We start from the raw sequence: 12513 nt of genomic DNA on the forward strand, positions 1-12513 counted from the left end.
TGACGCACTCTCGCTTCTTGACGGCACAAAACTCGCTTATGCTGATGACCTGAAACTTTTCACGCCATAAACAAATTAGACGACATCGACTTTGTTACAGCAGCAATTTTCCGTATTTGCTAACTGGTGCGACATTAACTCCCTGCCGTTTGACCGCAGCAAATGCTCGGTTATATCATTTTCCCGTAAGCGGCATACTCTTCATGCGGAGTACATCCTTGGAAACGAAACCATCATCCGAGTGGACCACATCAACGATCTAGAAGTTATTCTCGATCAACGGCGAGAGTTCAAGACTCATACGAACTATATTGTTGACAAAGCTTATAGAAACCTTGGATTCCTGTTTCGCATGACCAAAGACTTCAAAGACGTGTACTGCCTTAAAAGTCTATATTGCTGCATAGTTTGTTCCATTCTCGAGTAGGTATCAGCTGTTTGGTGCCTCTTCTATCAGAACGGAACTGAACGAATCGAGGCTATTCAGCGGCGCTTACAGCGGTATGCCCTACATCACTTGAATTGGCACAACCCGTTTCGTCTGCCAAGCTACGAAGATCGTTGCTGCCTCATAGATGTGGATACGCTTCAAGTTCGTAGAAACGCTACTCGAGCTCTGGTTGTGCCCGTGGCTGACCTGCGGGCAAAGAGAATCTGAACCCCTCAGTGTACGACCCCGAGGATTAAGAAACCAGCATTTGCAGCTCTACGTTTCCATTCGCATGAACAACTATGGGGACAACAGCGCTTTTTTCGGAATGTTAAAAAACTTCAATCGTTTTTGACTTTGACGTTTCGAGAAATTTTAGACGTGTCCAGAACGGTGTAGAGTGGATTTTAATTTTAAAAAGTTATTTAGGATTAAGTTATCATTTGGATCAACATGTAATCCGTTGATTTTTTTTTTATACAAATAAACAAGTGCTGCCTGCAGTATCAATGATTTGATCTCACCAAGATATACCAAAGGTGCGAAACAAATCTCCCTCGAGCGAGTGAGCTGTTTTGTGCAGACAACTTGCCCAAGTCGTATGTTAATAGATGTAGTTTTTTTTTATTAAAGATAAATCCCACTTAGGTATATAAAAAAAAACTATTCAAAGCTACTAAAATAATGTTATAGTAAGAATAGAAAACTTTTTCGATATGTGTCTGATATCATTTTTCGATATACATAGCTCCACGGACAAAGTATTAACAAAATACAGGTTTACCAAATAATTACATTATTTGAGAATGGATTATATATGTATATTTTTTAAGCGATATTATATGCTTTATTTCATATACGCAGGTACACATTTCTAATCATATTGCATACATATACGTTATCATCTTTATCTTCAGATGGCTAAAATAACTCTTGTGGTAGCCTTAGCTGTAGCGTTATGCATTTGTGAATCCCGTGCTCAATCAAATTATGCATCGCACGCCAATAGCATTGAATACCAGGGAGATGGACTTCCCGAAGAAGCTACCCTTGATGGAAAGGTAGGGAAACATAACATAAAACTTGACCGATAGGCATAAAAATATTGGCAATAAATGTTGAAAGTTATCCTCCTTCAAACCTCTACTAACTAATTCCCCTTACTAGGTGACGAAACTCGACGATCTCAGCCCAATAATATTCTTGAATCGAACAAAAGCTGCCCTGAACTGTGCTGCGGGATCCATGTTGGTGGATCTCAAATTTAACGAAAAGTTCTATGGAACTGTATATGCGAATTTTGACCGGAGCAGCGTTTGTCAGATAACTGGCAAAGGACAAATGACTTACAGCATTGAACTACCTCTGAAGGGATGTGGAACGAAGCAGGTTAGTTAAACTTACGCTTAAATTTACGGTCTTAAAGGTCCAACAAATTACGATGCTTGTCATTTTGTTTGCAGGAACCACAACGTGTGTTCACTAATAATATTGTAGTTCGCTTCCACCCTGGCTTAGAAATGGATGGTGATGAGATTATAACAATAGTCTGCCGTTACCCGCCACCTGAAGCACCAATACCTGCCGGTCTTCCAGCTCCTATGTAATTATACAAAAAATAAAACAAAAATAAGTTACCATTTTTGAATTTCGATTTTTTTCAGCCTGACGGATATAATACCGGCTTCCTTGGAACCACCACTGAAAGGAATTCAAATTATTTTTATTATTTGTGCAATTATGTTCCTCACTTTGTTGCTCATAGGTTTAGGTGTTTCTTACTACTGCCTCCGTAGACAGCCAATGCCGATTGTAAGAAGAGTGGTTCATGTTGGAAGCGGTTCTGAAATTACAGCTCTCGAAACCGGAAGCATAGGTATAAGAATGATAACTTCCATGCTCTCTGGCCAAGTGTACATCTTTAATCCTCTACTTTGAACTAAAATGTTATTAATTGCACATTATTAATTCTTTGTTTCTAATTTATTGTATTTTATTTGACGACTTTTTTGTCATCTAGGAAGCATATCGGGATTGAAACTACCACATGCACATGTCGCTTTGCACCAAACTCAAAGTATCTCTGGAAGCGATGGCCCTCTAATACCATCCGATTACCCGAGTGAATCCCACTCAGAAAATGAGGAGGTTGACACTGGATCTCTGCCAGTCAGTTCACATGGCAGCTACGAGAATAATGCATTCATTCAGGATGCATCGAGTATTTACAGTGAACATTACGGTTTTACTCAAGAGATTCGCAACGTAGCTGCTTGTGAAGCATCGCCCAAGTTTGACATTCATGTTCGTGTCAAACGTACACCGCCTCCATTGCCTTCACCACTAACATCCGATAGCGAAAGCAATACGACGGTCAGCAGAAACGAACGGAACAACCTTTCGACAATCATGGAATCTCACGAGGATGCTCGAAGCGATAGCGTACTAACAGTTGAATCACTCCAAGAAGCAGGACACACTCAATTTACATATACTCCCGAGCTGCACACTGTGCCAAAACACATTCAACCAGCACCGATAGTATCCAAAATTTCTAAAAACCATCAGAAACATGTAATACACTATTTAATTGATACATTTTTAACTTCAACGCACAATTGGCAATCTTACATTTTCTCTTAACATAACTTCACAGATTCTTCGAGATACTTGGCCAGAAAATTATCCAGATGGACATCAAGTGTCATCTACCCGTAGCATTGTTTCACTTGGCACTGAAATGACCGATACTCATTCAATGACTGAAATTCTTGATTCCTCGCATTTGTATCCTCATTCAACTTACTCTGACGTTGTCGATCTTCATCAAACGGATGATCTTCCTGAGCCTCAGATTAGTGTTGTCAAGAGAAATCAAATATCATCCCATATTGTAGATGACGTGTTCATGCAAACAGTTACGGAAAAAACAACAATCGAAGATGTAGAACGTCACAAGCGTATGGTGACCGAATACAAAGCCAAGCCTGTGGTTGATCCCAACTGGGATGTTACTATCAGGAATTATCGAGAAAACAACGAACCGGAATGGGAGGACTTTTCTGACATATCAAGCGCCTCCGGTATGACTATTCCACGTGTTGCCCCGATCCACATGGCAGTGCCTACTTCGACATATATTTCGGAGAATGCCGTGATGCTTCAGAGTCCCGAATTGGTTGGCAATATGAAACCGATCGATATACCACCAGAGGATAAAACCGTTTCGAACTGGGATGTTTTGATTCGCGTTTTGCAAGAAGTTGAAATGCCTGACACCGCAGTATCGACAGCTTCTCTACAAAACAATAGGGTTGCCGTTCCGTTGGTCCATTCGTTGAGTTACGATGACAAAATTAAATGGAAAGAAATCATTACAACGGAATCTACATTGAGGTGAGTTGTTGCACATTTCACCCCTAAAACTGATGAACTTTAAATTTTTAAAACGTCTACGCTATGGTCTGGAAGTTTTTTTTTAATTTTTATTGGATTCAAAACTTTACCACAGTGGTTTCGGATTAAAAATTAGTTGTGAACAAGTATTGCCTTCTTCTACTTAAACTACAAACTTGACTTAAACAAAAATAAAGTGGTTAGTAATTTTTTTTAAAGATATGTAATAAGATAAACATAATAATTTACTGAAATTTGTCGAAAAAACAAAACGTCTATCCATTACTCGAAAAATTTTAAAACGATTCATATAGGGTGACAAAAACATGAAATTTGAGAAAGACATTTTTTTGATGAATATAAAAAAAAACTCCTATTATTTTTGGAATCATTAGTTCAAGATAAGCTTGCCAGATTGCTCGATTTCATCCGGGTTTTCCCGGATATTTATAAAAAAATTGATGAAAGTCCGGTTCGACCAGGTTACCAAGATTTTATTGAAAAAGGCCGGATTTTGCCCGGATTTATTCACTTTATTTGACAAATCAAAACAAAAAAAGGTGTTGTAAAAATATTTTATGCGTCCAACACAAAAATTTTTTAGCAAGTTTTATGAAAATAATCATGTAATGTTTTTTGGAAGCCTAAAAACGATTATACATCTGCTGATAAGTTTTGATGAGAAAAAGTTAGTTTTCTAGATTTTTGTTGAATAATTCCTGAATTTGACCAAATTTGCCCGGATTTTTTGTCGACAATAATTGTTATGAACTCAAATGTCCAGAATTTGCCAGGTTTATAGATAAAATAGTACGGATTTGTCCGGCCCTGGACACGTGCTTACAAAATTCTGGCAACCTAAGTTTAGGATAGGGATGAGAGTTATTTCTGAATACATGAACCAGTCGGCATCAGAGCTAACGACAAAAATTATTAGTTATTGATAAAAACAATAGATATTTGAAATTCTGTGATTCGACCTAAAAGGTCTTTGATGATTATCTCTTATGTTTTTTTTTCAGAAATTGGATGTAAATGTAAAACAAACATCGATCAATTTAGTTATTTCACTTATGATTCACATTCCACATTATCAAAGCCATAATCATCGATTTCAACAAGAATGTTGTAAGAATGGATGTTCGCCAAGAAGTTCTATTAAAAAATTCAGAGAACTTAAAAATGACAAAGATTTAGTGATGTGAATTCGTGTTATCTTTCCTTTTTCAGATTGGTTTGCCAAAAATATGTAGTTATATAAATATTTTAAGTGCAGCCTGCCGTCAAGATTTCAAATTTGAATTGGTCCGTGGGTTCAAAAGGTTGCTCACCCCTGGTTTAAACATTATTTTGTTTTAAAGTATTTGCTTATAAGTTTTTTTTAAATAATTTTAAAGCGTATCTTTAATGGAAAATGGATTTGTCTTTGGTTTGTCTTCGATTATTTGTCTGTTTTGAAGCTATGGCGAACTTGTGTAAGTAATCTTTTTTCCAAAAGGAGCAAGTCGATTTTTTTCGATGACTTTTGAAAACTTGAGTTTCTCCCACTTTTAAGATGTACTAGCTGACCCGGTGTGCTTTGCTACACCTTTCAGAATCAAATGATATTTTCAGAAATCATTCAAATTTTTATTGTTTTTGGTATTATTTTAAATCAAATTATGACGAAATTAATAAGCAACCACTATAAAATGAGAGCTTCAGCTGGAGTTTCAAATTGCAACACAAACCATAACTTATATTCTGAATCTTGATTTATAAATTTGTTTTAAAGATCTGATAATTTTCATCTGTTTCCTTAAGTTTCGCCCTAAAAAAGAAAGGTCCCAAATTAATCGTTCGTAAATAATCTAACTTATATAGTATGGTTGTTTTTGCTTGATATGTTCTGGATTTATGCTAAAAAACTGATTAGAGAGCCCCCCGTCCTTCCCTTCACCCCCTGCTGAATGGAGATTGTAATCTTTAATAAATATTTTTTTCGTTCCCAAAAATCCTCTTATATCAAATATAGTTCCATTGCAATTGGTTGATAAGTATTTAAGCTTTACAACAAAAATTGTATGGAGCCCCTTTCTTTCTTTCCCTCTCTACACTGTAAAGCATAAGAGTCTATAACAATCGTAGAAACATATCTCGTAACCTAGTACCTTTCCATGCCATATTTGTTTCCATTTGTTGGCTTCCTAAGCATAAATTGAGAACATATGCTAACAAAATTGTATTGGGCTCACCTCCCTCCTCCCATGTACTTTCTCACTGAAAGGAGGATGATGTGTCAAAGAGTCATACCAAAATGATTTTCTATGTTAAGTCCATTTCTCGGATTTTGTAAAATAAAAGTTAAATGTAAGCTTCCCTCTTCCCTTCCTATATTCCATGCCATGCCAAATTTGGTTTTATTTACGTAGTAAATTTTTGAGTTTTGTATAAACTTGAAAGGGAGTACCATTCCCCTTTCCGTTCTCTTCTTTCAATAGAGGGGTGATAACTTAATAATCATAAAAGTATTTTTCGTACTCAAATACTTTTTGATGCCAAATTTGGTTTCATTTGCTCGATTAATTCTCGAGTTATGGAAAAAAATGGAAACCCCCCCTTCTTCCTTTATATCTTACCGCTTAAAAGGTACGGCTTCAATTTATAATAGAAACATTTCTCGTATCCAAATACACTCACATGTCAAATATGGTTCAATTTGCTTGATCAGCTCTCCAGTTATACTGAAAATTGTAAGGGAGACCTCGCCTCCCCCTTTTCATCCACCGCTTCGAAAGAGTGAGGGATACCAAATATTCATAGAAGCATTTCTCGTACCGTAATCCGGGGTAATATTGATCACTTTTTTCAATATATTTCGATTATTTTTTCTGTGAAGGGAAATTTCGCATGTTTTATATTTTTAAAACCAGTACTGAAGTCCTATGAACGTAAAACATGGATGCAGAAATTTATTAGCCTACTTTAAATTTTATTTAAAAATCGTTTTCGTCTCTTTTTCAGAATTTGGTGATTTGGGGTGACTTTGATCAGTCTCTATCCTGACGGTTTTAATGAATTTTCTTGAACACGAAGGATACAAAACACCTTCGTTATATTTACATATGCTAATTTATCAATTGTCACTTGATTTTTAACGTTTTATTTTAAAAATACTTATAATAGAAAAATAACTATGATACTGCCTACATTTAGGGGCAAAAATTATAATAATTGCTAAAAAACTTTTAGGTTAAAAATACAAATGAAATTTTACCATCACACATTCCTCTAGGCCTTCCAACTATTTCCATTTTCATTTTTTCTTGAAAGTTAATGATTTGATAGGGTTCCTATCCATTTGCCCTATACGAGCTTACTCTTGAAAAATGTCCTTATTTTTTAAATGTCAAAAATTTATCATTAAATGACTATAAAAATAGCACTATAATTATTCATATACAAAGAAAAAAAGTTGTTCTTTTACATTAAACAAGCCGTTTGCTTCTAAATGCTTTTTGGTATCATGAGAAGAGCTGTTTTTTGCGAGCCTTGGAAAAAAGTTGATATTTTGAGATTTTGAAATTAGATTTTTACTAACATGAAAAAAAAACATGAACAAACCAAAATTTGGCTATTGGACACTCAATTAGTAAGCTTTCAAATGTAGAAAAAAGTTTTCAAAAATTCAAACTATGGACTGAGTTATTGATGATAATGTGGATAAGTTTATTGTTGCTCAAATTTACCCCGGTGATCAATGTTACCCCGTTTTACGGTACCCAAATATCGTTCCATGCCAAATTTGGTTCCATTTGCTGTTTTAGTTCTTAAGTTATGCAGTAAAAATTGTATGAAACTCCCCTCCCTCTTTCCTTCCTCCCCGCTGTAAGAAGGAAGGGGTCTCAAACAATCATTAGAACATGTCACGTTCCCAAATACCCGCCCATGCCAAGTTTGGTTCCATTTGCTTAATTACTTTCTTAGTTATGTTGAAAACTATAAAAGAGGCCCCTCCCCCTTTATATCTCCCTACTGGAAAGAGGGAGGGGTCTCAGATAATCATAGAAATATTTTTCGTATCCAAATACCCCCCCATGCCAAATTTGGTTCAAATTGCTTTATTAGTTTTTGAACTATATAAAAAAATATGAAAGAGGCCCCTCCCCCTTTCAACTGGAAAGAGAGAGGGGTCTCAAATAATCATTGAAATATTTTTCGTATCCAAATACCTTCACACGCCAAATTTGGATCCAATATCTTGATTAGTTCTTGAGTTATATGAAAAATTGCAAGGTAGCCCCCTCCCCCCTTCCTATCAAGCCACTGAAAGGAGGGAGGGGTACCAAATACTCATAGAAATATTCCTCGTTCCCAAATACCACCCCATGCCAAATATGATATCATTTGCTTGATGGGTTCTCGAGTTATGCAAAAAATTGTCTTTTGTTTGGGAGACAGACAGACAGACAGACAGACAGACAGACAGAAATTCATTTTTATATATATATAGATTACGAGTTGTAAACGACAAAATTTTTCCTACCATGAACTGGGAGAACTTTGATCCATTTATTTTCGTAATTTTCTAATAGGTACATATTTTCGGAGCGATTCCTTTTTGTAATTTAGGAGTAAAAATCTCTTTTAAACTATAGATGAACTTAAATCTTCCACGTTTATGGATAGAGATCTTTGCATCTACCTGTTAAATAAACGTAAGTAATTTTACGCGATAAAAAATACCCTTTCCTCTTCCCCACACAGTTCGCAGGGTTTGGCCAGGGAACCTTGAACATTCTTTGGGGGCGAGTTTTTCAATTCAAGAGATTTTAAAATCTTAGGCAACGAATTGGAAGTCTTTGTTTCTTTTGATATTACAAGCCAAAACTGTAACACCGTAGAAAAGAAGGAGGTTGATAAATGGAGAGTTGACGTATAGCGCCAACCAAAGTTTTAGGCAACTATTCATGCAAATGCAAAAAAAACATATGGAAGTTTTGTTTCATACAACTCTCTTGATCCGTCCTCTATTAAAGCTAATAAATATATGACTTCGTGGAGGACAGGCGCGTGGAATGGGACATATGCATTTATGTTCATCACCACTTCATCCTGGAAAACTGGAGCACTTCTTGAGAACCCCCAAGCAAAATGGGCGCTATCTTATTTAATTTAAATAACTACTTCATGTTTGGGACTCAACCGACTTACATTGAAATCGGTTGAAGAAAAGATGTATACCTATCCTAAAATTTATCGTTATTTTTTTTTAATTACAGAACAATGTTAACCGAAGCAGTTGTTCGAGAAGATTTTGAAAAAATAAGATCAGATGCACGCTACGAGAAACTGTTTGAACCTCAATCATGGGAGATCATTATGCGCATTTTGGCTCCACCAGATGATGTAGAACTTCGCCGATCCAAACGGAAAAAACGTGAAACCTGGGACACTCGCTCTCGTCGAAGCTCTTTGCCGACTTTATATGAATATGACAGCGACGGCGGATCCTCTGTTCGTACTATCACTCAAGATCCTATAATTGTTACAACTCAAAACAGAGAAAGCTACAGCAGCAGCTCAAGACCTCGCTCTAGAAAAACTTCACGATCTTCATACAGTTCCAATAATGTCGACTACCGTTCAATGACCGAAGTTATGGTAGATTTTGCAAAACCGAAATACCCCGACAGTTATTCGGATGGAAGCTCGTATTCTGCGCAACAGTATTTTGAAGACGATCAGTTTGAACATCGTTCAATGCAACGATCGTCCAGCCATCCGAGTTTGGCAAGATCAGCTAGTGAATTTACTGAACGATGGGTAGCACCGGATGAGATGGATTCATCTACTCCTGAACCCAGTCCTCATATGGCCCGTCGAGAAAGAAATGTTATGGTAAGTGTCTTTTCACATCGCAGCAAATTATGAAGCTAATACAACTATCGATTCCAGGTTGAAGCTAATGTTTCCGATGTTGGAGGAAACCATCACATCATACGCGAAAGTCAGACACAATATATTGAAACACGACAAACTAATTACCGAGTTGCTTCCGATCGAAATAACGAATGGTGATGTTTGCAGAATTCAAGAAATAGCGACAATTTTAATGATATGTGCCAATAATTCATAGTATATACCGGATTTTATCACTAACAAATCGTCTTCCGTACTTCTAACATTTATTTTAACTGCAAATGTGTATCATGTATCCTTACGATCAAACTAAGCCCAGTTTACTGCTAATTTTGGATTGAAAAAAGTATATGTGTATAGAATAATCCAGATAATATATATGCTCGTTATCTACTGAACTTTAGAATAAATTTAATCTAAGAAAAATGTTTTATTAATTGAGTTTAATAACCATCAACGAATTTATGTTTGGGAATCACCTTGATCTGGGGATACATGAAAAGAAATAAATGATGTATCAGCTGTGATAATCAACCGTTCTATTACGTAAAGGAAGTTCCACGCTATTGATTGATTGAACATGGTTCGAAAGTTTCAATCATTTTAAACCTCCTTTGAATATCGGTAGGTTGCATAGTATTATCGAAAGGTTGTTGAATCACAATATATCGTTTTTACCAGTGGTGGTGGGTTTTAATTTACATAATTTTTAGAACACACTTGAAAAGCGAACATCAAGTGTTTTAAAAAACAATAAATGCCTAAAGATACAAATTTAACACGGAAATAAATGCTTTATCAATGCACTAACCACACAACCTTTGTTTTATTTCTGAGAAAATATGTTTATTTATAAATTCCTTGTAAGCCAATTCCGAAACATGTACTCACAAAAATGTAAAAAAAAAACATTTTTTCTCAAATAAAAATTAATGTGAACAAAATCAATTTTCAACCATGGTAAAGTAAAAAAAAGTATGATCGCGAAACACTCATCTAACAAAAATTTTTTTTGGTTTTTGTTAATTTCACGGTGCTGATGTAGGTACCATTATGTGGAAAAATAAATTCCTCCAAGCGTGGCATGCTTAGATTTGGAAAAATAAATCTACGGTCCCAAACAAGGGCAAATTTATGCAGCATGAGAATCCAGCTCAATACGGCTCCACGCCTCGACTTCACGAGTCCATGTCTATGGAATATTCGAAAAAAAAATGTTAATAGGCTATGGAAGCGCTGCCGAATTTGGGTAACGGTTTTGCATTGGTGCAATGGAATGCAGCGAAAATTTCACCCAACTTTTTTTTTTAATTGAGCAGGGAAAAGCCCCTGGGAGTTGGTTTATTTCCAAAAACCATTCTCCCAAAGGCATGAAACCTCCTCACACATTTATTGATTTTTTTCTGATTTTTTCAAAACAATTTGAAAAAAAAAAGAAAGATCTTACGGGTTTTTCTTAGCGCAAGTTCACTCGTGTTGGGGGAAAATGGTAGAAATTTTTACCCTAGTAGCACATTTTGAAAATTTGACCATGCAAAAATGTTTTCAAGATCTTTGGGCGTTGTATTTTTTACAGCACTATTTCTATTCAAGCCGTGTTGGAAAACTGGCCACCGTGCCAGTTCGCGGTTGTTCGAAAGTCGCTGAGAAATAAGAGCAAAAACTAAACGTCATCGTTGCCGCCAAAAGGAACCGCACGAGGAAAATTTTCTCCATCGTGGCCATCTTTCGCGTCGAATTTTAAAAGTACAGACGGCTTGAAGTATAAGTGTTACAAATTTGTTTGTAAATCCGATTTTAATTCCCGAATTAGATTTTGTTGGTTGTGCGCGGGATCTATGCACTTGTAGGTCTAGTTAGAGTTTACCATCAGTGCATTTGTTGAACTATTTTGTATTTGCAGGAAAAGTTGTAAACGCTAGTGATAGATCGCCGATTTCTGTCGATCAGATCGCAGAACTAATATTACGGTAAAATTTATAGATTTGCTCCGAACGATTTGGTTATAATCAAGAACTTGTTTACAGGGAATTCTTTTTAAAGCTGATTAGAATCAATTGTCAGTCAGGGAAGAGTGGATGCGTATAGGATCACTGATTTGTGAGTAACATAACCAAACTTTATTTTAAACATAATGTTGACTAATGCGCAATTTTGTATCATAGATTTGAAGCATCAAAACATCTTTATTATCACAACAAATATATTGCTATCAAAGCCAGTGCATCTCTTTTATTACCACCCTGCTGTCAACAAGCCGTATATTGCGTAATTTGCATCACAGCATGCGAGAATACAACACGTGTTGTAAAAACTCTTGAAAGCCACTGATCTTGAAATGTTTTCGCATGGTAAAGTTTTCAAAATGTGCTAAAAGTGTCAAAATTTCTACCACTTTCTTACAACACCAGTGAACTTGCTCATAAGAAGAGAAAGAATAACTTTTTGATTCCATCGCCCTTATGCTGAATACATTCAGGGGCAAAAATATGCTCTGCGGAGAACAAAACTTCAAAACAATGTTTCATTATTTTGATCAAGTTTGAATTTTAACTTCCGTTTTTTCGTAAAGTAAAATTTTAATGAGTATTGTAAAAATGTCTAAATATGTATTGGTAAGCGTTCGACTAGAATGTGAATGCCATCAGTAGTCACTTGAGTTTCATCAATCTCACCTTCAGATGATATTCATAAAGTTCGTAAACGAACAAGAATGAGTAAATAGGTCATTTCTAATCCAGAAAATTAATTACGGTTGATTTATTATTTGCATTTTAGGAAACAGA

At 35.8% G+C, this 12513-nt stretch overlaps 1 protein-coding gene across 2 annotated transcripts; it reads left to right on the forward strand.

The window, feature by feature from the left end:
- Nucleotides 1-1320: 1320 nt before the first annotated feature.
- LOC129756712 (uncharacterized) lies at nucleotides 1321-10545 on the forward strand. 2 transcript variants are annotated; one of them, XM_055753700.1, is made up of 8 exons: nucleotides 1321-1491; nucleotides 1598-1819; nucleotides 1894-2033; nucleotides 2095-2306; nucleotides 2451-3004; nucleotides 3087-3826; nucleotides 9088-9706; nucleotides 9764-10545. In XM_055753700.1, the coding sequence occupies exons 1-8, from the start codon at nucleotides 1348-1350 to the stop codon at nucleotides 9884-9886; spliced, it is 2754 nt and encodes a 917-aa protein (XP_055609675.1). In that variant the 5' UTR covers nucleotides 1321-1347; the 3' UTR covers nucleotides 9887-10545. The 2 variants fall into 2 exon arrangements, with proteins under 2 accessions (XP_055609675.1, XP_055609677.1); XM_055753702.1 differs by lacking the exon at nucleotides 2451-3004 and having other exon boundaries at nucleotides 3328-3826.
- The last annotated feature ends 1968 nt before the right edge of the window (nucleotides 10546-12513 follow it).

The sequence above is a fragment of the Uranotaenia lowii genome, chromosome 3, assembly GCF_029784155.1.
Source record: "Uranotaenia lowii strain MFRU-FL chromosome 3, ASM2978415v1, whole genome shotgun sequence".
Lineage (NCBI taxonomy): Eukaryota > Metazoa > Arthropoda > Insecta > Diptera > Culicidae > Uranotaenia > Uranotaenia lowii.